The following is a 26,282-nucleotide window of genomic DNA, read 5'->3' on the forward strand; positions in this document are numbered from 1 at the left end:
GCTCGTTATGTTATGTATATATATACTTAATATAGGCATGGTTCGATGTACGTTTAAAATAATATAACAACACTGAAAATGTTCAAATAACCTGTGACTATCAGGTATAGTCCAACAACTTTGGATGCATAGTTTGCTACTGCTGAAAGTACTAAATTCAGAATTTAGAACGTCAGTGACCCGGAGAATTATGCAGCTGACGCTAGCCTCTTCAATTTTATATTTACGAGGCATGTTTCGTATATAATAGGATACGGGAATCAATGCGAACACGTATTTTTCTTGGAACTAGCTAACCCGCGCAACTTCGCTTACGTCACATAAGTGAGAATGGGTTAAATTATTCCCCGTTAAATAACATTTTTTATTGGTACTCTGCTCGTAGCGTGATGATCTAGCCTTCCTCGATAAATGGACTATCCAACACTGAAAGAATTTTTCAAATCGGACTTGTAGTTCTTGAGATTAGCGCGTTCAAACAAAAAAACAAAGTAACTCTCCAGCTTCATAATATTAGTATAGATTAGTATGGATTACTAATGTTTCGGCGCAGGTTACAAGTACGCGCTGTGGTCGCAGGTTCGCAGGTCGCTGATGACGGTAGTTTATTTGAAACAGTTGTTTTAACTTTAGAAACACTAATTATTTAGATAAATTGTGCATGCAAAGGCTCTCTACTAAGCTGTTAGTCTAAAGTCAGTGATCGAAAAGAAATAAATGTATAAATATTAGTTGTTTGTTCTCTCACGTTATTCCTTCGGCTAATATTTTTCCTATTAATAATTCAATTTTGAATATTAAAATTACTAACCATGTTAGCGTGAAATATAAAACATGTAATACCTAGCTAATGATGTAACTACAGTCTTGAAGTCGATAATGTTAAGAATTTTCAAAGCAAACTAAAATGTTATGCAGTATTCTCAAATCTTAGTTCTGCTATTGTCCACTATGTCGCTTGTGTCGTAGATCTTCAGTCACCACTATTTTAGAACTTAACAAAAGATATTTAAATTAATTAATCCTGTAATTTATGTATTTAGGCCTATTTTGATTGCGATGTTAGACGTTTTTTTCGCAGTAATTAATATTTTATATAGTACCGCTACTTCACGCTATGGCGCTAGTGTCTTTCTTCGTGGTGGTATGGTAAGATTATAATAATTGTCATCAAAAGATAAACATAGCTAGTTAATTTACTATGTGCAGTGGCACATTATTGACATTTCTATATGGCTTAATAATATATTGAGTAAATATTACTAAGTTGACTTTTAGTTAGTTACAAGTAGCTGTTATATAGACCTTCCCATAAACTTGGTTACATTTTCTTTACATAGATTTTACCCTCTATACCTACATATATTCTGAATTTAGGTGTGTAATTGCCTATATTACTTTAACTGCCTATAAGTGCCTATGAGATGTGATGAGTTTTCAGAATTTTTCAGACAATCTTTTGATCTCTGCTTATATCACTGCGGTAAAGGCGTGATCATTTGTGTATGTTTAACACATTTTTTGTACTTTATAGTTTTAAAGTCTGAGAACTTACATAGTTCTACATTCATTTTTACTAAATAAAGGTAAAATAAAAACAATCATATAATTCACATTCATAAATCGTATATTTCTCCTCTTAGTTTCATATAATAATTACGAAATAATACATAAAAATCTGTCTTTTATCAATTGCACGTACAACAAATTATTTCTTATATCTATTCATAGTATTTATTATAAAGAAAATAATAATTATTCTTATTATAAAATGAACGTAATATAAAACAAGAAAGTTTAACGCCTAAAAATACTAAAAACTGCAATAATGCACCTTTTTCGCTCACAACAGTTACGTGAATTAATATTGAGAAAATAATAATTACTAATTACAAATTATCAAAGAGCACAAAACATTTAAAAGATTATTAATAATTAGTTAAATACAATTTAATTATTATATTAAAAATATTATTTAAATATTAATAATAAGAATTTCAGGTAAATATCAAATAGGATTTGAAAAGGATATTAAATATAAACTAACTATATTTGTTTACGTATTTTTGAAGAAGACATTTAATAGTTAAAAGTCACATAAGTAAATATTAGATTTTAAATATTTTGAAAATGCTATATATTATTACAATTTTCTCAAGATTAATTCACTCAGATATTGCATAAAAATATTAAGTTTCATTTGAAATAGACTAGTTATAACTTAGATATTATTAAATTCAAAATAATAGTTCAACTACATGTAAAGAGAGTTAAAATCGTTGTTCTTTAAGACACAGGATTTGTACTGACACTTGCATATTATTATTTAGTATTATTATGAACAAATAAAAACATACATCTTATTATTATTAATAATTCTATAATGTATTTCAATAAATATATTAGTTTTCTGTGAAATTTAAATTTTATATCTATTACGGTGTTTCATCTGCATATATATTAAAATATATTAAATTATAATGGAGAAGTGTTAATGACGCTTGAAAGGAACTATTTACAGAAAAACAATGTTTTAATTTATCTTACATCACAGCGTGTGCCTGAGAGTCGTCAACTTATAAACTAATATTAAAAATAAATTGTCAAAGGTTATTAAAAATCTTAAATAAGAAAAATCATTTTTGTCAAAACTAATCTTTGGCCTGCAGATCTTTTGTCATTCCTTTTTTTTATCGCACAAATAATAATATGCGCTTATTTTTATAATTCTTATTTTTTTAATCTTTAAACTAACACTGAGACGGGAATTTCAAATGACAGTATAAAATGTAATTACAATTAGATGAAGCTTAAATAGTAAAATATTAGAGTTCGCGAGATGACTGTGATCGAAACAAACTAACAAATTAAGTACATTTATCGTTTTACTTTTAAGTAATACATTATGGCAACTGGAAATACTCTTAACACTATTCAAATATTACTGGACACTAAACAACTTAAACATATTATTATAAATTAATTGGAATGTTCACGTTATCATAACACTACGTACTTAATACACACACGTATCATTCGGTAACAACAATTAAAAAATACTTTATCAAAAATTCGTAATGTTTCTACTAAACAACCATCAAAATTTTTCATGTTTCGTGTACAAACGTACATCGACAATAAAATACTAAAATTACTTAAAAAAATAATATGGACATACCGACTTCGCGGCACGAGTTAATTGACGGGACAATCCAACCTATCGGTATCCAACCAATTATATCCAACTAGTTAATTGATCCAACATCCACAAGTACAACCATTGAAACTATATCGATCGAACATTGAGCCTAGCTTACATAATTACATTCATTTAACTTTTCAAAAAACACCTAACATGAGACCAACTCCATTGATTCAACAACCCTCCAACACTCCGTCACAGTCGGTTAAATACAAAGAAAAACTATTTCTTAAATAAGAGTAAGATTATTATATCAAAACTCGAACCTCGAAACACGGACACAACTACATGTATTGTCAAACTCGATTGTATACTTCAAAACGCCGACTGTGACGTTCATCCAATTTCCTATGACATCATGGAGGTGATCTCTTTCATTAACCATCAGATAACCTTATTATAACTATTCGTTTTCACTCAATAATGCCCTTGGACATAATAATTGATTTTTTGGAAAAATCAATTGACATTCTACTAGGTAACTCGTTAAGTCACAAGACTTCTACGTCAATCGTGGCCGAAACATTAACAACAGTCCTCAGATCTATCGTAGCGTACTCCTCTTAGCCTTCTCATTGCCTAACTTATTCACTATTACTGTATTCTGAATTTCCTTCTAAACCAAAATCTCCAAGGACAACACTACTATCCGTAACCATCGACATATCACTCTTTATTTCCTCTGAGCATGACTTTCAACAAATTTGTATACCTAACTCATCGTATATTTAAACTAAGAGTACGACATATCGTTCATGTCCAGTTCTGATTTCACTTTGACGAAGTTGGGGTTGTCGGTTTTGAAGTCGGGTCCCTTGTGGCCGAACTGGTAGACGAGGCGCGCCGTGGGCACGGACACCAGCACCGCCTGCCTGTAGTGGTACCTCATGGCGCGGCTGAACTTCTCGAACGTCATGTTGTCGTTCTGCTTCATCTTGCCCCACAGCTTCGCCACCTCGTCCGGCTTCACGAACCTGGAAGCGAAACATTTTGTTAGTCTAATTCTATAGTTGTTAACCAAATGACGTGAATTATGCATTTGCAACGTTGTCGCCGGACACGTGCCCACGGTATTGTGTCGAGATCTATTTAGATGAATAAATTACTGATCGTAAAACTATAAAACATGCATTTTATGTTCAAAATCTTGCTTCGAAGGTTTATTTCTACGTTTATGGTTTGTGCATCGTTTAATTTTCATCTATGAGGTCGTTTGATCGCAGGACTGCGTCAGTAAGTTCCTTGAAAATGTAATTATTTAACGCATTATGTTCATTGTCGGTCGCCGTGATTCATAACTGGACTTAGTAAGAGCTCTTTATATTTTAATTGTTAGTTGGAGCACGACACCCTATTTATAACGAAGTGTGTCACCGGAGGCTCGGAGACGAGCAGCCTTTGTCCGTACGTGACCCCCATGCGACATGCGACACACCAAATGTTCATAAATCTTTGACACTCGCAGCATCAAGGTTGAAACTGCAACCTTAGCAACGTCGAGGTCATCTCTACGCCATCAGTAAATAAACATAGTTTCTTCAGTATTTGATTTGTATACAACATTTTTTCCAGCCGCTACTTATATAACATCGATGAATAAACAATTATAATCGAGTCAAGTTCAACTGGAAACGATAATAACATAGCTCGTCATATAATTTAATGCTCATTAAATGAATTCTCAGCCTTTATTGGTTAGACTTATATAGTTGTTGTGGCATAAAAGTATGTGTATAAGCAACCGTGTCAAGTTCTGATGCAAAGTGTCCAGATAATTGTGTGCAGAGTCAAGGATATCTTGTTGCAGTCATTATCGGCATAGTTAGCAAACGTGACGAGGAGACGACGGCGGCGCGGCGGTGCAGGCGGCGGCGGGCGCGTACAACACATCTGTGAGATCTAATATAAATAATACTCGACGAATGATCTATTGAGGCGTTGCATCGCAACTGGCCGGTGCGCCTGCGCCGCCGCGCGCCATCACAATGCGTCGTCACTAATGATTGATTGCTTGATGAGACTCGTCGTGTTTACTTAACGATTCAACTAATTCATTTGATTTGTCAATAGTTGCGTCTCTTTCTTGACCTTTGTCTTAGTTTATATTATACTCAATAGTATCTATTAGACAAATTTCCTCTAGTTCATCGACATTAGAACGATGAGAAGAGTTCTATTTTTAACTTTCCTTTTGCGTTTAACATCGTTTAACATTGAGACTCTAGGTCGAATGCAAATTATCTAACGATTGGTCTGCAAAGGGAATTAACGTTGCATCTATTATGACCATAAAACCGTAGTCACCCGTGGCATTGGCGTGGCGTGTTTCAAGTAATCTTTTACCCGTGGTGTAATTGTTGTTTTTCTCTTCAAGGATCACAATGCAACATCCTGATTGATTGCTCCACTAAACCTTTAACTGATAATAGTCTATTATTGTTCTTCCGATATCTGTTTGATGTCTCTTGGCCAATTTTTTCATTGTGTTTTATAATAATCGTGCCTTCGATAGTCGATTGTTCTGTACAAAATTAATGTGAGGTTGCGAATAGATACTGGTTTTGTAATTTGTTGTTTTTTCCTGATGATACAGGAAGTGCAGTGTAATAACAGTTAATTTGAATTATACCAAATTGATCTTAGGCTAGTTTATACCCGCGAATACAATTAAAATATTTTTTGAAATTGCTTTTTTTTATTTGAACAAACTTTGTTCGTTTCTTAACTTTATTCTTTAAAGCAAAGTTTACATCACCGTAAGTAATATTGGCATGGATGATGGCAGTGCATTCGCATTCAGGTCAAGAGCTAGGTCGTCTTCAGACCTCAATCTAGGTCACACTTAACAAAGGGTCCTGTCATTTCGAAAACGCAACAAGTGTATAACACCATTAACCTTGCGAGATCGTTGTATGAACTATAAAAATTGTGATTCATACGAATTTGGATGCTCGTTGCGTACGAACGAGGCCGGGTGGTGGCCTTGTGTTGTATCGCTGCATCAGTTGGGCCAAGGATCGAGTGTGACCCTACGTGACACGCATGGATACTGAACCGCGAACCTTACGGTGAAAATATACTTTGTAGTGATAGGAATTTTGCCGGTTGAGCACGATATTTTGATAACAGCTGGTTAAGGAGAGGCTGTGGTCAAATATTATGAAGGAATGTCTATTGTTTTTTGCATATCACATTATACCTATTATTTATTTTACTGAAGAGTATATCACCAATTTATCAACATGTTGACGATATTATTATTGTCATTTTAAATTATTTTATTAGAATCGTATAACCCGTATTTTGATATGTCAATAATAAAATGCAGATATATTTTTTACATCAAACAATTCAAGTCATTATATCAATTCACTTTGCAAAATCACTTCTGAGAATCAAAAAATCAAAAGAGGAACCAAAATTTAGTTAATTTACGAGAGTTTTGGGTCCGCATGACGCACGTAACACATACAAATTTTGTATGTATGTATGTTATAACCAGTTTTGAAGCGAATCAACTCGAAAAACGTGACTGTGACTTTCGTAAACAAGTTTTTCGCAAAAGACCTCCTTTGGCGTTTTTTTGTATTTTTTTAACCAAAAGATATCTTGATGGTGCCTCGGCCTTTGTGGTGTATGCAAATTAGGGTTTTTTGTATATCATGTGTTTGAGACTGCTGTATGCATACCGTAGTATGTTTAGATACAAGCGTTAAACGAATGCTTAGTAGCACTTTAACACGTTTCAGTTATACTAGAAAATCAAACGAAATATTTGTCTACATCATTTTCAACAACTATAACTGTTAAACTTCTATATATTTTTAATGCAAGCAGTCGCTTTGTTCTTTCGCTATATGTTAAATAATATACAAATGTACAAGCCCTTTGGGCTGTGACTTAATCAAGCAACATACAAAGACAACGACGCTCCATTTATCAGATCATAAAATAATCTGAAGGCACGAATGACCAACTGTCCAGTATCACAAGAGTAATATAGTAGTTATTCTGCTTGTAGAATACAAATTTTATTATATTGCGAAATACAATAGTAATGTAATATATACTTGATAAAATATTATGATGAAACCTTACATGTCTAAAAGATTTTTAACACATTTCTTGGGAGCATGCATAGTCCCCAACATGACCAGTCTAGTGGAATCAAGGCATAACCCCTCCCTCGTTAGGGAGGAGACACTTTCCCAGTAGGACAGCCAAGAGTTAAAAAAGTACGGTTTATTAATAATAAGTAAATGAATTTAGCTATTTACGTATTGTTATGAATAAAACTATTGTCTGAATTAAGCAGTCAGTCAACTAAAATAAAGTCAGATCATTGATCAATCTATTTCGACTATTGGCACTGACCAACATTCTTAAGGCAAAATTGCAATAGACAATTTGGTCAAAGCGCAGTTAAAATGCAACTTGAACAAAAGCGAAAGGTTTTTGAAGGCGTATGTCACACTCGACAGTCAAAGTTCCCGAGTCCAAGGCGACACGAATGTCAATAACTTGGAAAGTATAATTAACTACGTAATAAAACGTAACCAACGTAATTATTATAAAATATTTAATGTCTGTGTTTCTGAGAAATTCTGAAATTATTTACTTTTATTGTGTAGAGTGCATTTTAAGACCAACTTCGGAATAATAATTGCAGGAACAATTGCATAATATGATACGCTTTTTGTCATTAAATCACCCCTCACTGTCATTTTAGGGTTTATTTTTCTGAAAGTAAACTAATTTATCTCATTTTTCAGGGTTTAAACTATCTCCTGTGTTCATTTTATCATTATAGTTTCAGCAGTTTAGATACAAATAGGCATTTTTAAGTGCATTGAAACTTCGGCCTTGACTGCGCTGCGAGTCTACGACCAACTTGTTACATATGTAAATATATTCAAAACAATAATGTGAATTACCTGTGAGTTTCTCGATGTTTTTTGTTAATATGACAACCGGTAGTAGGGACTTTACCTCGGGAAAGAACCTGGCAACGATTACTCAGTAAATACATAGGTACTACGTGTCGTTAACTGCGTTTCTTAACTATCGATAACCTATGGTAACGGATAGGCTTACAGAGATAGCTTGCAGGATAATAAGCGATTTAAACAATTGTCTTATAATTACTTTCTAGGTTTTCTCAGTGGCTTTTAATACTAAACTTGTGGTAAATTTCTTGACTGCCTCTTTCAATCATAATCTTTCGAAGTCATCACATCACATTTTCTTATTTAGTTTATTTTACGGTTTAATGTGACTTTTCCGAAATTAACAAACACCTGTTTTTATTCTGGCGTATCTTATTTTATGAGGTTCTCAATATTTTGAATTCAACTTAGTTTTTCAATGTTGCTACTATAAACCAGACTCGTTCAAAATAATAACTCCGAACTGGTTTTCGTATACCTTTTGGCATGAATACATAATTTTGAAAATGATGATAAATGTGATTATTCTACCGGTTATTTATTTTTTTGGTAAATAAATTAGTTGTCGATTTGACGATTCTTTTATTGTTAAATTGGTTTGAAATTGATCATGTAATAAATTGGATTATTTATTATTGACTTAAAATAATGATTGCAGAAAGAAAAACAAATTGTAATTTTTATCTTGCTTCTTTTATCGTAATCAATATACTTTATAATGTACATTATTTTAATTGTTAAACTTAAAAAATATACTACTATTTTAGTTTTTCGCCGTTCGATTCCCAGCTTGGGTAGAGTAGTAAAAATGTTCAGTAGCAAACCGTAGTTAGGAAACGTGCACAGTAAATCGCGAGTAATGCTCAGTATTCTTTTAATTCTCAGGTCATTAATATTCCATATAATACTATTGCACTCGATAACCCTAACGATTGTAGTCGTTAAGTACTAGTGATAACGTTATCAGTTATCTACACGATCCCGCGATAAAGGTTAACTTTTGACCATAACCCAATATTTTATAATTTAATACTGATTTTAAAAAAATAGAGATTTACCGTTAGATGTAGCTCTGCTTACACCTTAGGGCATAAAAAGCGTGTATGGATTGTTGTCCTTTTGAAAGATCACTCTTGTAGTATATTTCTAGTAAAGTAGTGACACAAACCTAAAACAGCTACGTAAACTACATAAATACTCTTATATTACTATATTAGTAATTTCCTTAAAACTTCCAAATGAAATATTGTAGCGTCCATCAAAATCTGTCAAACTGTTTTTGAGTGATTAAGTAACAGACAAACTGTCATGTTTGTAGGATCTCCTTGACACTTCGAAATCTATACCTTATATAGACCAATTATAAAACTATAGCCAAAAAATATAGTTTTCAAATTCTATATTTTTGGATGGATAATTATTTTTTGCAAGAGACTAATTATTGTCCTTTTGGAAATAATGTGATAGTATGTATTTGGGTATATTTGTAAGAGTTATAACCATATGAATCATTTTTAAAGTAATTTTTGTATACAACCAAATATGAAATGTAGGTTGATTAATTAAGGCAAGAGGCTAGTAGGTCTTTAAATACATAACTGCCTAATACATACATAAAGTCCCGCCTTTTTCTCATATAGGTAGGCAAAGACACATCAACCTCCCTTGGACAACTTTCATCCATACATCTTGTCATACAACCCTTGCCATTTAGGAGTACATCTCATCTTTTTTCGAGACTTCGCCAATTTGATCTTTAAAACAATAATAATTATGCTTAAGACAAATATTTCTAAGTTTAGAAAACCTTGACAATTCCTTAAATATCTTTTAAATCAGTACAAAGTCTCTTACACGAGTCTGGCTTGACTTAATCCGCTCGTGTTTTCAAAACCCGTGCCCAGAATTGGGGCAGTGATGGGTTAAATTTATTTTTACCGATTGTTAACGTTTTAATATTATAAATGCGAAAGATAGATAGAGGATAAATGTATGTTTGTTACTCTTTCACGGAAAAACTACTAAACGGATTGATATAAAAGGTACACATATATAGTTCATAATCTAGATTACTAGGACTTTTTACCAGAGGTTTTTTTTTTACCCGGACGAAGTCGCAGTCAGATAGTATAGTATATAAGTTTAATTAATTCGTAGTACAAGAGTTTATCTTAACCAGTATACTATAGAAAATGAATGTAAAATTTCACAGAACAAAATCTGTTTTATTGCAAAACGTACATATTAGCCGAACGGTGGAAACTTTTTGGCAAAGAGCTGCGTCTTGCCTACAAGAGAAAATTAACTCTATGTGTATAGTTTTAAAGTCGTATTTCCCTTGTTATAAAGTACCGTAAGAATTTAAAATTCACAACATGTCTGAATTAATGGTTTCCAGGTAGTGTGTTGTGGATATACGTAAACAAACGCTCACCACGTTTTGATTTCTTTTTAAAGTTTTACTTTTGCAAACTTTTGTATAAGGTGCAAAACCGGGTGATGATATTATATCAATGCAATCATATGATACTGTAAATGTCAATTCATATTGATGTATGAGATTTAGAGGATTATATACATATAAGTATGTAGTAAATGTTATGTAGGTACACTATTTATATTTTTTTTTTTAAATGATAAGACGTTTTAATCAAATTCTATAATAGTTGAAGAGTGCTAAATAAATGTAAGACCTTAATAAACCTAATGCAGGTTAAAAACTCATGAACTATACAAAAAAAAAACTATTGTTTTCATGACTTCGGAATGAAGTAAAATCAGCTACATTTTCAACAACAATTTTTCAGCGACTCTATGTTTTCAACAACATTGTTCCTGTATTCTCTTTTTCCAACAACATTCTGAAGTTTTCGGACAGAACGTCCACTGTCATGATAATAACATAATAATAGGTTTTCTATCGAATTATTGTCTGATTGAAAACATGCTCAGTGTCTGCGGTTAAGTACATACAAGAACATAAACGATTTGCATATATTTACTAAGTACTTGAAGAAAAGAAAATGCTTCTGGGACAAATCTATATTGGGAATATAGGTGGTATAATAATAATTTGCTAAACGGGTCAAAGACTGGTAACAATACCTTATTTATTACTGGATGTTTCGATCGAGTAACACCGATCATGGTCACAGGCCGATCGTGATAGTTTAAAAAACTTTAATGTAGGTTCTGTTAAGACAAAAGTTTTTTAGAAAAGATGTTTTGTAAGCTTAGTAAAAGAATAATTTTATTGTTTCTGTGAATCATTTACAAAAACAAAAACTCTCTAAACCAGTTTCAACGTTACGCGGTCTATAATCTCCTATTTGTATTCATTTGAATGATATCAACAAGCAATATAATATTATGTTCACACAAAAACTGCGATAAATTAATATAAGATACTTTAATTAACATATCGGTTGCTATGGTTCATCGGAATCCATGCAAATTAAAACCAGTTATTTAGATAACTTCCGAGAATAATGCAAATCAGTTGACCAATATGTACTTGTAATATTGTATACAAAGAAACAATATAACTATTAAAATGTTATTATATGTATATTATTATATTATCGACTATATATATTTCAAAACCAAACGTCTATATATTCTTTTAATAATAGCCTGAAAATATTTTTCAGAAATAGAGTCCGAGTTACGTTAAGACAAATGTATTATTTTCGCGGAAAAATAGTGAGAATATTATTTTTAATCGCTAAATAGTGTCGCACACAATTCTTAATATTGTCATCAAATTGTAAAACGACGAATTTTAATGCCAAACTGACTACATAAATTTTCTTTAATAAATACAAACAATTTGTCAAATTTATTAATTTATTGAAATTGACAATCAAATGCAGTTTTTTGTTAGGTATTAAATCAGCCGTGTGACAAAGTTCCTCGATTTTGTAAACAATTTTAAAATTCAGGTGACGTCAGTGGGCTTCATTTTGAGTTCAACTCAGATCCGTTTTGCGACTCAGTATATTAATATACTGGGCTGCACTACTTATTTTGAAAATATCCGCGTGTTGCATGTAATTTTTCAGTCATAAAATGCATAGTAGGCAATTTTGAAGACCTGAAAATGTTTGAGCCAAAATCGAATGAAATACATTTGAAAACTTGCATAACGTTACAAAAATTTCAACATTTTGTGTTGATAAGAGACCAACTGAAACTGAAGGTCGTCATTATCACCGTCACATTATCAAACGGTGACGTTTTTTGACCTATAACTAAAATAGGTCGAAGTGTTAAGAAAACCGGTCAAAATTTTCATGTGACGTCGTTCATATACAATCAGTTGATCGGTCGATTTCAAAGTATTCTGTTATCGATGATACCGATATCGTGTTTACTATTTTATTTCACGTTTTCCTCATGCTGTCTCGCTCTCGCGCAGACACTGCCACTTAATTGCTATAGTGAACGGTATTTATATCGTGACCCGCATTTTTGCAATAAAGCCGCGTCATAAAGTTTAAAAAACCGCACTTTTTTATTATTTGCGAACAGCTGGGCTTTGATGCTGATTTTTTGCGGTTTTTTCCGATTTGAAAACTTAGAATTGTTGTCAATTTGAACACTTAAACCCATGAATTACACTACATTCTCAGATTGAAGAGTTAGAAAATCCTATTAATGTATTCAATCCGTAAGTAACTGAGAATTTGGCAATGTGCCTAATAACCCTACATACTTTCTATGACAAACTACTGAAATATTCTAAACTCACGTGACCAAACCCTTTATAAACAAAATGCGTTCGTAAAAAATAAGCACTCATGGTGCAGTGTAAACATCGCACTTAAGCACTTAACGTTAAAATACAACGCATCAATGAACATAAATACAAAATACAATACATAAACACATTCACTACAAATTGTATTTAGTATTTACTGATGACACATGATGGATCTAACGAGTTTTTTCCGGCGATTCATACAAACGCCTTATTTGCCATTCAAGTGTTATATTAATAGTTTTTACAAAGAAACATTTATCAAACAATTGCGAAGTTAAGTCTTTAATCGCGTGATTCATTTTGTTGACATGTGATAAGATAGACTCGAGAAATCTTTGGGAAATTATGTAATTTGGATATTATAAGACTTTTATTTGCTTCTTTAGAATACACAAAAATATTTTTTTGTATTACAAGTGTAAATACAAATTACAGGTATTGTTACGTAATAAAAAAACTGTAGTGTATCGGCAATGAATTTGTATTGTCAATGAGTCTAGTTTGTGTTCTGTTTTAGTTTAACAGCTGTCTAATAGTAGAAAGTGATTATAAGATTGTCAATATCTGTGTATTGACTCTGTTGTATTATAGTGTGTACACAACTTTGTGTCGACCGCGTGCGTCGCCCGCGCTTCTACGTATTAGCACGTAGCAGCCAATGTACAAACTGCGACAGTCGGGAAACATACTATTTTACTCATTTTACCCGTGTTCCCTTCACAAAATAGTATCGTAAAATTCAATGAACCAAAACGCAGGAACAACGAACGTTCCGCTCGAATCCACATCGAAAATCATAAGGCCTCGTACAATCTATTACATAAAAAAATATTGGATAAAAACAGCTGTGAAATTCGTACCGCGATAAGGTAATAATCGCGTTATTTATCTTCTTCATGTAGGTATCTATCAATTGAAATGTGTGGTGCAAATAGTTGTAGTATTTCTCGGTATTCATGAATAAAAACATGCATAATGTATGCGGCAACAGACTTCTCTTTTTATACGCAATCCTTGTAATTAACTTTGGTACTACATTCAAGCGAAATGAGTCACGAGGATTTTTTGTTGATTTTGTTTATAACATTACACGGCAGAAGTATATGAGATGATAATATTTTGGTATTATGTAATAATACCGTTATTAAGAAACTAGACGTTTTTAATAAGGCTGATTAGCATAAGTGGCTGCGGCACGCGTCGTTGATGTGTGTGTTTACACGGTGTGTGTGTGAGTGTGTGTTGTGTGTGTGCGTGTATCGGTCGCGGGGGAATCCCGCTGTGCAAAACGTTGTTTTAAGAAAATGTGGGCGCGAGTTCAAGATTGCTCTATCTGTTTTCTTGTATGTTTTGAAAAGTTTTTATTCACTGATTATTCTACGAAAGCTGAATTGAGACGTATTATTTATGTGACTTCATTTATTTTATTATTAACTTCTCTTAGTACTAGTTAACGACTTTTCCGTGAATTCTTCAGAACTCTATCTTCAGTAGTAGTCTATATTAATACTAAAGTTATACATTATTTAATTTAATTTGTCCAAAACAATCTATGAAACTACTAAGCCTGTGTTGAAAATTCTCCCTACAAGTAGGAAGCGTTGCTCCTGAAGCAACGCTACCAATAATTCCGGGAAATAGCCGCAACATCACTGGAATTCGATCAAGGCGGGAAAACTCTACATGACAATGGTTCTGTTCAAAGTTATTAACAAGACTATAAATATTGAACTTTGTTTAAGACGATATATGAAATCGGATTTTTACAGGTAGAGACTAGACTTTTACAGCGACTACATTTATTTTTGGTGTAATTATTTGTATATAAATAAATGTATCGCTTTGTTCAGATGGCTAGAAGTAGAGACTGCTAAATTCTGCACAAAATTACATATTTGCCGCATCAAAGAGTACATTTTGGTTGTAAGTCTCGCAAGAAGAAAGAAATTTGCAATGGTTCTTGTTTTTCAACGTACAGGCTTTATTTTTAGAGGCAATTTCGCATTATAGTAGCCTTCAACTAAATGACAAAAAAAACAAGGAATTTTCTAAAAAATACAGTATTTAAAAGACAAAAACAAAGTCCAAAATTAAAGTAGTCAGGAACGAATCAGGGCTCATTAGTTCTACTACTAATTATAGTAAAAGCCCAACCCTTTGCAGTGAAGCAAAATACTCATTTACTAGCAAAACATTCGCGTAAAACAAAGGGAGCCGAGAAAAAAATCTTGCAAAAGACACTGGGCGCACCCGGAAGAAGGGAGACTTACTAATCAATATAATAGAGCCACTATGAAAAAAAATACATATATATGTACCCAAGGCACTGGTACAAGGGAAATTGTACCCTAAGAATATATATATAAGGTATGTATTCCACTGAGTAGTATCACGAGGCTGGCCTAGTTATAAATAGATTTTCACGAAAAAGAAATGTTACAGGGAATTTGGTGCAAACCGTGGCACAGAGTAATGAATGAACGAGATACTTCTATACTGCACCATTGTTGTTTTTGTTTGTTTTTACAAAATTGTTTTTTTTTTGTAAACGGAAATTTATTTAGGACTGCTGTTGATTCTGTAGTTATATTTGTATGTGCATTTATTAAGTCTTCACGAATTTTTACATAGGTACATTTGAAATAATATGTTTATTTTCACATGTTGTTAAATATATAGTCTAATAGTTACTTATTTCTCACTTATAGTCACTTGAAATTGTATGAAACATTACAAAACGTATCAATCGTGAATAAATTTCAGTACGCGCAATATTAAATGCCAACTATACGTTATATTTTTCAGGAAAACGATTATTTACAATTTTTTCAAGGAAAATTGTAACATTACTATAAAGATTAAACTATTTAACATTTAGTATATTATGTAAATAATACGATTATGTCATTGTTATTGTGATATTTATCTAACAGCAAAATATTCTGGTTTATTATTATTATATTTTGTCGCTAATTGCCTACATCATTACAAATATCATTGGTTACAATATATTTATAGCTTTACACCATACGTCAATAATATCTATATATGTATACCTATATTATTAATTAACGTAAACACAATAATATATTACTAATTGGTTAGTTACTTGTTATAAACATAGGTTCGTTAACAAGGTCATAAGAATGAAGCTTATCGAAAACTCATGTGGCTCGTATATTACACTTATATTTTTTTAGTGCCACTCTAATTATAATGTAACTTTTTGGTACCACGATAAAAGAACGTAATTAAATTAACCTTATCGGTCAACGGCAAATTATTTTTTGATGATTGAATTGTAACGAGTACTTTTTATACCGATATGGTGTATTATTGCTTCTAGGAAAACTTTTAATTCGATAACGTAACTAATTGAGTTTTTTTAACTTAAATATTACTACTATTTTGCTGTCAAAGCTCTGGAATAACAACTTGAGGAAATATGCAAACAATGTTGTGTTTAATGATAGTACAAATGAATGACGTCAGTGTTACTGAATACCTGAAGGAATGCAATAATTCCATGTTATTTTTCCTTGAATATCCAGCTTCTGAATTCCCAGAATAAAGTTAAATCAAACCGCGTACATTCCATAAAACGCTTGTACTATGTCCAGTTTAAACAAAAAAAAATAACTGCAAAAAAAATCCGCTTTATTTTGAAAAGAGAATTCTCTGAATTCGTTGGCTACACGCGCTCTAATTTCTCTGGACCACACTCACAGACGCAATTAAGTCGCGTACACGAGCTGTCGGGGGAGAGAGGGGGGGTTGCACGAGTAAACCTCCCCCGAGAGTAGGGGGCAGGAGAAAAAATGCGCGTGGAACGAGAGAAAAAGAAAAACGCGAAAAGCGGAAACAAGTTCCCGCGACACGTGACTCGAAGCTTCCCGGGACCGTTGCTACCGTTGCCATGGTTACGCACAGGGCTGCCAACTAAACACAAAGCTCGACATCGAACACTGCAGTTGTTTTTTTGCCAAGTCTTATCATAACTGAGTCTGAGAATAATAGTGCTTGAAAGATTGAGACAGTCATCTTCAAACGTCATCTAATATATTTTAGCGAAGCATATTGTAATCAAATAACTATTCTATTTGCCATTTATGAATAGAATATTTATTTTATTTACTTACTATTTATCAAATACATTACTGTTCACAAAAAGTAGTAAAGTCATTGTTTAATTACGTAGCAAAGTGTACAAACGATATAGTTTTTTAGGTGTTATACACAAGGTGCATTTTTCCTTGCGTTGAGAACACTGCTGTAATTTCATGTATGACCTCAGTAGTGACACGTTTAGCAAATTAAACTAGTTGTCGTCTCAGACCTTACTTAATGGAAACTGAGTTAAGATTTATTTACATACTACTTAGAACTTACGTGTTTATGTTACAAGAAAACACATTTAACGTGCGTACTTAACAATTACTTTTCAACTTAAAAACAAAATAAAAAAATAAAGCATCAAGAAAACAAAAATAAAATTTGAAAATCAAAACACACTCGATCTAATTACAAACAGGCGCCGTCTCTAAATTAATCGCTACTCTGTAAAAAATGGAGCATAACATTTTTCTAAGGATATTTTATCGATAAAAATAGGCGTTGGGCCACGTGTATCCCGGCAAAGTAACCGGAAGCTGTTGCCGTCCTTGGCGGTGCGTAGCAACCCCCGGAAGAAAAAGAAAAAATCTATAATAGTACTACGTTGCACGAGGGGCCGCCCTAGTTGGGCTCAGCTACCCTCACAACTTGCGTGTACCAAATGATGTCTCCCACTTAATGTGTAGGCCAAAGTTTCAACCAGTTTCCACGTAACTGCATTCTTTCAGCATCTACGTATACTTCAGTAAATAAATCATAACAAAACAACTCTTAAATGAGTGAGAGTTTATTCCTTTGTGTACAATTTTTTTTGAAAATTTTCACTCGTGTTAAAAGTTGATATTTTCAGTTAAGACATGCCAAAACCCTAAATTAAAATACTTTTAATGTCTTAATTCATTAAGTTAAAACAATTGAGTAATAATAAGTATTATACAATCAAAGGGTCAGTAACAAAATCTCAAAGTATCGTGGATTTTCGTGAACAGAAAAATGCGTGGGAAAGTCTGCTTCCAGGAATTCGTTCCATTAAAAGTGGGTACATTTTTTGTGATATTACCAAGGAGGCACGTGTAAACTGTTTATATATTTATTTAGTTTTGTTTTTGTTTCTTTAGGGATGGCCGTTTGTAAAAAATGACTTTACACGTGCTGTTTTAGAGGTCGCTCATTCGAGATTCTGCATGCTATTTGTAGATACATGTATTGTTTAGGTTTTATAGGATTACTTTAGATAAAAGACTGGATTAAAATAATGAGTAGAAGTCATAATTATTGATTATTTTTATGGCTTTATATGATCTAAATTCCTGCCAGTATTAGAGATTTTCGTGATATTTTTCTTTACGACAATGGTAAGAAATATATTTAAATATACATATTACTGCGTTTTATTGTACTTTTCAATACAAAGTTAGATAAAGGATTTAAATTACGAGGTACTATGCTTCACTACTAGGCGAAAAATGTATGAGTGGCAAGAACAAAAACAATGAATAAAAACAAATTGATGACTACCAAATCAATTAAAATCAGGCACACTGGTAAAACAATGTTTGTCGTTACATAATTTTGGTCAAATCATTTCCTAACAAAAACAAGACGAGACGAGCAAAAAACATAACAACAAAGCCAAAAAACAATTAGTTTTTTAAATATTAATACAGACGGTGATTATCAAAATTTTGATACGATTGACCTTCCGGGGTTATGAATCGAAATGATTTCAAAAATGTTATTTTCGAAATTAAATTTACAAGAAAAATTGCATATAAGATCAAGAAAAAAAAGTCTAATCATTGACTGAATGATCTTTATACTTTATCCAAAAACCTTCAGCGTTTGACAGTTTCAGCTTTTCAGCAAAACGTTTGTATTTAGGATTCTAATGCGGCATATAGAGATAGTAGATGAAAAAGGTCTTATCCCCCACTGCTCTACATCGCAAATATCTATACGAAAAGAAAGAAAAAACGCTCAAATTATATACCAAAATGTATGATGGTATCGTCCAAATTTTTATTATTTCTACGCTATTCGGGAAGTAGCCGAAGTAGATTTGTGTCCAATTTAATTAGAAAACAATCGATTGGGTCATAGTAATTAATTTATGTGAAGCTAGCTTACAAATCTTTATGTAAATTATAGACAGGAATATAGAAGATCAAAAATTAAGTCGTAAAAATATGTTTTCTTTAAGATAATTGTTTTAATTTCACTTTCATTCACCTTGTGATGTCGTCGGAATTCCCCACGCGTGTCGTCTTTATCAATTCACTGTTCAGACATGGACTGAACTTTGACACAGTTTATTATCAACAGTTTATACTCTATAATGCATGCAATTTAAAATTCTGACTATACACAATTTACTAGATGATTCATAAATTAATATACAATTCTAAAACGACGTATAATTTATTGCAAGGACGTAAATATTAAGCCCTTGTTCGATTAGTTTCTAGGCTTATAATAGTACTACTGCAAGGCACTACTCTGGCCCCGCAACAGAATTAAATTAAGCCTTTGAAAGTATGAATCACACTTGAGGAAAATAATAAAAAACCTATTTTAAGTTTTGCTGTCATTGATATTTTTTTGATACTTGATAATAATCGAACAGACAATAATTGAAGTGATGATAGTTTTATAAATATTAATACTTTAAGTTGATAAAACAAAGATTATATATTATATTCAAATGATAAGAATACTGCTTTTGGGAAACCTAAAGGCATGTTTAATCATTTAATAGTCTTATAAGGCTTTTGTAATAATATATTTTTGAACTACAATGAAACACGAGACAGACATAAAGAAAACTATACTAAAAATTAGAAGGCATTACCTTAAAGAAGTAAGCCGTAATTTAAATACATTTTTGATTTTCAATGCAAAAAATTGCAGAGTAAATACAAAGTCAGATAAATTATGCAAAACCGACTTGTATACTAAGCCTAGGACTAGTTAAGCCAATAAGAAACCGGTTGTATCTTCAAGTCTGTCCGACGATAAAAACTGCATGCATTCATAGTTAATGACAATGCTGTATCGCCAAGATGACCTTTAAAATATAATATAATAAGCTAGTTCTAAACTGGCTTTGTTACCATGGTTTTTATAGATATTTGTTTTAAAACGGCATATATGCTTACTTTACTTACTTTACTTTAAAGGAAAAACTTGTGGTAAAATAGGTCACATCAGGTCGTGAGAAGAAAGAGAAAAGTATACCTTTTTTATTATGGAATAGGGACTAAAATTCAATTTCATTCGATGGTGATCTAGATGGTTCTGAAGAAAATCAAGTCAATATGATGAAAATCGAAACAGTGTCACAAGCATTTTTTACACGAATTGGTTAGGTTGTCGGCAGTACAGCTAAAATTTTCACGCTTCTCCAAAGTAAATTGATATTTAACTAAAAAGTATCGACAACAAGTTTTTGCCGACATTAAAATAACTTCCCAACGCAGTCAATAAAGAATTAAACAAGCTTGATCTTTGACATTTTAACAAACAAATTATATAAAATGTTATATCTGACTGCAAAAATTATCAAACAATTCATAGCTAATACAACAGGTTAAACAAAACGTTCCCACTTTAACGCGAATTTCATGAACAGTCTAAAATAAACTCTGAGGCATTAACAATAAAGATCTTAATAAAATAAACAGTGATACCTATAAATGAAGTTGTAAAATTGTTGATGAGTATGACGAGACAATTTGGACTTAAAGTGATTAAGAATAAGATTGAAATTAAATTGGTGAGTTGAAATGTAGCATCGACATGTGAAGCATCGCGAGGCCACTGCGAACCGGCGCGGCAAGGTGAGACTACAGATAAAAACAACAAACAAAACTCAGCAGTAACTTATTATGAGGGCTCAAGAATATTTGCTAAACCAATGATTTATTCGGATGATCCTTAAAAAGGCGACGGGTCAGTGAAGACGAAAGCCAACGAACTTGAACGAAATGACTCGGCAATACTTAAAAGTCGATGAGTTTAAAACGATCAAACACTTCACAATGATATCTAAAGAAAAATCAGCGCAAAAAATGTATGTGATATATGCAAATACGACATGTTTTATAGTGATGTGTTACATTGCGTTGTATGTAGCAAACAGCTGAGGTGACTGGCCCTATAAAACAGTCGTTAAATGCCCATCAAAGCTACTGATCTTGACATTAGGCAGTTGCGAACTTTCATTGCGTGCTCTTAACACTCCCGAAACAAGAGTCTTGGATGAAACAACATTGGATAATATTTCCGAAATACAGTCGAGAAGTTGCTCTATTTTCTAGATTTATTACTCGTCAAGTATTAATTACGGGCTAATTGTTTGAGATCGCGTGTCAAATGATTCTTAATAATGACCTTTGTTAAGATAAGCAAGGCCGTCTGTTATTACGGTGCAATTGTAAAAAACATAATTCTGTAATGATTGCAGTGCAAGTTCTTTGCCAAAGTTTTTAAGACTATGACCTGCTGTACATGGCAATAATTTAAAAGAAGATAAGATAAATATAACACATGTCAGGTGCTAAATTTTGATAGGAACTATTTTCCGTATTGTTTTGTTAGTTGGTAGTTATGAAATCAATGTTGACAATTTTAATCTACTTGATTATGGCTGTTTTATCAAATGTTTATATCTATACGAGGATGATTGTTTATCTTTTTTATTTGTTGTATATTATGGACTGTACCAGGAAAATATAAACTTTCAAGAGTTAATTTGGGATTTTACAAATATTTGTGAGTAGAATACGTTCCGCACGGACGTTGTGGGCGAAAGCTATTTGCAGCTACTTTCTTCTATGAATCGTTTTATTTTTCAGTGCGATACAGAAACAGAATCAATCCATTTTAATATCAATGCCAATACATAAATTATAGTGATTGGACTCATTATTAGAGAAATATTACTGCCTTAGAAGGTCTCTGGAAAATTGATTCGCATTAAAAGAAATTATTTTATAAGATTAGTACTGGACAAGTATCTGCATATAGAACAAGTCGACCCCGTCGTGAATTTATGTAGTGTCTTGGTCACTCGCGACAAATGAAGAGTAATCATCTGTTATGCGAGTGAATAATTACTTGCTCGCCAACGTTTATACCTCCACACCATCAAGGAGTTCTGCTCACCAGTTTAGCTTTAATTATGCTAATAACAATGATATGACAGCGAACATTTGTTACATGAGATAAACAAAAACGATAAATTGTAGCCAGTTCATAATTATACTTGACACCGTTGCAAACATTAACATGTGAAGACAATCACAGTCGTGTATGACTGAAACTAATGATCAATAAGCATCGACTGGCCACATTGCGATTTCTATGTAGTTTCGCTGTAAAATAGTTTATTGTTGACCAGTGCCCCACCACGTGCCTCGGACGTGATAAATAATGTATGAGCAAAACACCGAGATGCGATCACAGTAAACAAATCTCCGAGTCACGACGAGCTCACTTTTTGCAACAATCCTTAAGGTAGCATGCGCGGGAAAACAAACTAATTAAGTTAAAACTCACCTAAACTTCCCCTGGGAGTGGTCCTCCCACTTGATGATCGACGGGCAGTATTTAGAGTCCAACAGTAAATTCCTTAAGAACTCCGGAACGGACACGCTTCTGGGACGCTTGAAAGCTTTCCTGCCGCTGCCCTTCGGCCTGCCGGGGGGTCTTTTGAAGATCTTCCTTTTGTCATCCTCATCACCCGACTTGCTCCCGTCACTGCCGTACGAGCACTCTGGCGACGCCGTCTCTGATGAGCGGAACACATCCTCCTGGTCGTCGCTCGAGTCAGTGTGGTGCAGCAGAGTGCTGTCATTGGGTGTGTAGTCTGAGTGGTGGTAGTACGATCTGTTCTTGTAGTCCACAGAGTCAAGATCCAGCACTGTGGGCTCGTGGTGCGGGTAAGGGTCGCTTTCGGCGTATCTGATGATAGAGGTTTGACGCATCACATCTTCGTTCAACAGATTGTTTAACTTCTCGTACACACTATCGGCAATTCTTCGAGTGGTGGCGGGGTCGACGTTCGGGTGGCTCAGTCTGTGCAGCACGTCCTCGCGCTTCATGTTCCTGAGCACCATACCGTTGACGTTGAAGTTTTGGAAGGGCACTTCGTACTCGGAGTATCCCATGCTGTGAGCTGTGTCAATAATCCAGGAGACGGAGTCATTCTCGGTCCAGTTGGAGACCACCTTCTGCCTCCAGTCTTCTCTGTGGTGGTACTCGCGGTAACTGACGAGATTGTGGTACACGTTCACAGTGTTCTCCAGCTCGGGATCTGCGTACGCGTCGTAAGTTGGGTTGGAATAGTAGCTCCCGTAAATATGTTGAGCGTTTCCTTTCTTGAAAACTTGAAAATCGTCAAGCCGCGCGGGCGCGGGCGACGTGGGGGGGTAGTAGAGTTCGCACATGTTCGGGTCGTAGGGACGCGCGTAATCGATCATGTTGGCGGCTACGTGCGACGCGGCCGACTACTCGCGGCGGAATGGCGCAAGTTGCGACGTTCCCCGCCTTATAGACTCGATTTGCGATCCACGCGTTCAACTGTTTTGTTTACATTGATGCGTTTGGATCTCTCGCTCGCGTTTGGCTCGCTGTGTGGGCAGTGCCGCTAATCAAGATCGTTGTGATAGCGTAGTGCAATTTTTTCGCGAGTTATTAGGCCGTGTTTATGTTGGTCGATGCAAATAGTGTTTGTCGCGACAAGGCGAGCGAGAGATGACTAAATAGGTTAATGTAGGCTTTATCTCGCGATGTTTCGTCCGCGGCACTGTATATAATGTATGGAACGCGTTAACTACCTGGCTCTCCTTAGTGTGTGACACGCGAACATATTTTTTACATTTATTACGCAGTATTATGTTGTTATCTGTGATTGTAGTTTATTCGCGGGTAGAGTCAGCTTTTCACAGATCTACTAAAATACTTAGGTATATATTTTCTTGAGTTTTTCTCGTGTGAACTAAAACATTGCGCAATGATTTAATGTTAACCTTACAATGTTGCGTCATGTGATAGTGATGTAAATGTATTATTTTTTTAAAAAGAACTTCTATTAACGTTTTAAAAAAAGTAAATTAACATTTTAGGGAAAGACCAAAAAATTATCCAGCTAATTTTTTTTATTTCTTTTTGATGACTTGCATAAGTATAGTAATTATTTTACTATTTATAAGAATATTAATTTGATCAGTCTTCCTGTACTAAGCCATCGTCCCTTAAAATACAAAGAAATATTTAGGACCAGTTTATAGCCCGAATGAGTGTCAGAAAACCTGCATAAGGGATTAAATGACATGAACAGTGACCCAAAGAACATTTATACTGTTGTTTTAAAAAACCTTTTTCAACCCAGCTTTTTCAGAAGTGCTACCAGCGGGCCCTAAATTTAGAATACCTACATAAATAGTATATTATGGGTATACAAAATACGTAGATTTTATATGCTAAATGATATTATGTTATAGAGTATACCAGTATACCTATTTGCCTTAAGTTCAAGGAAGGAAAAAAGGAGAGGATAATACCTCTAACTGTAAAGTATCAGTAATCAGTTTAAATATTACGTGTTCGAACCCGGATTGACTCACCTAATACATTTCAAAATGTATTTTTATTTGAAAAATAATTGTTAAGCTAAAATTTTTCCTTTAACATTTACAAAAATATGTTTATTTTGTTTTATTTTTGTGTACATTTTTGGTGTATTTGTTATATATAGAGTGCTCTTTCTTCCTCGTCAAAGGGGAAAATGTTTAAAATTAACCAAAATATGTTAATTTTGGTAGAAATATTTTACCCAGATAATAAACTAGTAAGCATTTGTTGGTTAATTCATTTATTATATAACCTTTCGAACATTTCCTGGAAGATACATCCTTTCAGGAAAAAAATATACAATATGCTACTTCAGTATTTTAATCCTGCTATAATATTATACATGTGAAAGTATGCAGGGTTGACTGTAACTCTCTAAAACCAAAACTACTGACAACTACTGAAAGGCCAGTCATTTATCAGTAACTATAATAATAAAGAAATCGCAGCAAGAAACCTTAGGCTTGGCAGGATTTTACCTAGATTTCAGTCCTTTTTTAAATAAACAAGCAGCTCCATCGAGACTTGGCTAGTTTTTTATGTTTTTGGTGGGTAGTTTTTACGTGAAAGAGTAACAAACATTTATACAAACATACATACATCAATCCATATTTACAAATTTTCGCATTTGCCATAATTGGTAGGATGTTATAATATAATTGCAATACAAAAGTTTCAGGTTGCATGTCAATTAGCACGTATTTCAATATGAATCAGAATACGCTTTATAGTGCAAATGTTACGCTTCGGAAAGTCCATAATTCTAACTAATTTTAATATTATCTTGTTAATCATTTACCTATTTTCCTTGAAAGGGCAGGTAGAGTTCTTAAAAAGATTTCCAAAGCTATTATATCTATATACATAATAGGTCGGGGAAAAATTCTTTTCGCATTATAGTATGTATGAACTTGTAATAAAATCTCTTTGGCTTCAAGAATCACAAATGAGTACACGGTTCATTAGGTTTCTTCCAGTGAGCTCGTGAGGTACCCAAATATCGAGCTTTTTTGTGTAGAGAAAATATTTAATTACAAGTTGTACATACTATTATGCGAAAAGACTATTTCCCCGACCTGATATAATAAATCTGTAGAGAGGGGTTAATTCTGCACATTAAAAAAAAACCATTGGGAGATGGTAAGAATCTGCAATTTACTAAAAAAAATGTCTGCATGTTCCAGCATCACGTAAAAACTACTTCATGGATTTTTTTATTGAAATGAGTATTGCAATACACGCCCAGGTTAGATTTATTGGTAAATAAATGTTGTGGCCTATGGTTTAAAAGTGATCATCTAGTTCACCTTTAGAATCAAACCTAGGGCTTCGTGACTAGAGCCTCACTTCCGCATTGATCATCGAAGCAATTAAAATCATACCTAGAGTTTCCAAAACCAGCATACAGCAGACGGTTTTTTCGAAAAATATAAATTAAATAGAGACAACGATTATGAATTTAATTGAAAGCTTAGTTTTTTGAGCCGATAGCCTTGTCTAGATTAAACTGTTTGGCGACTCCTATTATGGTTACTAATAATAATAGTCATACCGGGACAGACATTTTACGTGCCCTCCGAAGCACGGAGATGCCCAGTTCAAATACCACTATACAGTTACCCATCTA

General features: G+C 33.3%; 1 protein-coding gene across 1 annotated transcript; it reads right to left on the reverse strand.

The window, feature by feature from the left end:
- Nucleotides 1-1,606: 1,606 nt before the first annotated feature.
- LOC142975152 (ETS-related transcription factor Elf-3-like) lies at nt 1,607-23,557 on the reverse strand. Its single transcript, XM_076117870.1, has 2 exons — nt 22,580-23,557; nt 1,607-4,176 (listed from the first exon to the last, which is right to left on the reverse strand). Exons 1-2 carry the CDS (start codon nt 23,500-23,502, stop codon nt 3,936-3,938), a joined length of 1,164 nt encoding a protein of 387 aa, XP_075973985.1. The 5' UTR covers nt 23,503-23,557; the 3' UTR covers nt 1,607-3,935.
- Nucleotides 23,558-26,282: the final 2,725 nt, after the last annotated feature.

Source organism: Anticarsia gemmatalis, chromosome 8 (assembly GCF_050436995.1).
Source record: "Anticarsia gemmatalis isolate Benzon Research Colony breed Stoneville strain chromosome 8, ilAntGemm2 primary, whole genome shotgun sequence".
Classification (NCBI taxonomy): domain Eukaryota; kingdom Metazoa; phylum Arthropoda; class Insecta; order Lepidoptera; family Erebidae; genus Anticarsia; species Anticarsia gemmatalis.

Bases quoted from the DNA above. Each gene is read 5' to 3' on its own strand.
- LOC142975152 (XM_076117870.1), bottom strand. From the start codon at position 23,502: ATGATCGATTACGCGCGTCCCTACGACCCGAACATGTGCGAACTCTAC. The intron at 4,177-22,579 runs GTGAGTTTTAAC...TTTCGCTTCCAG, and splicing joins CACTCCCAGGGGAAGTTTAG to GTTCGTGAAGCCGGACGAGG.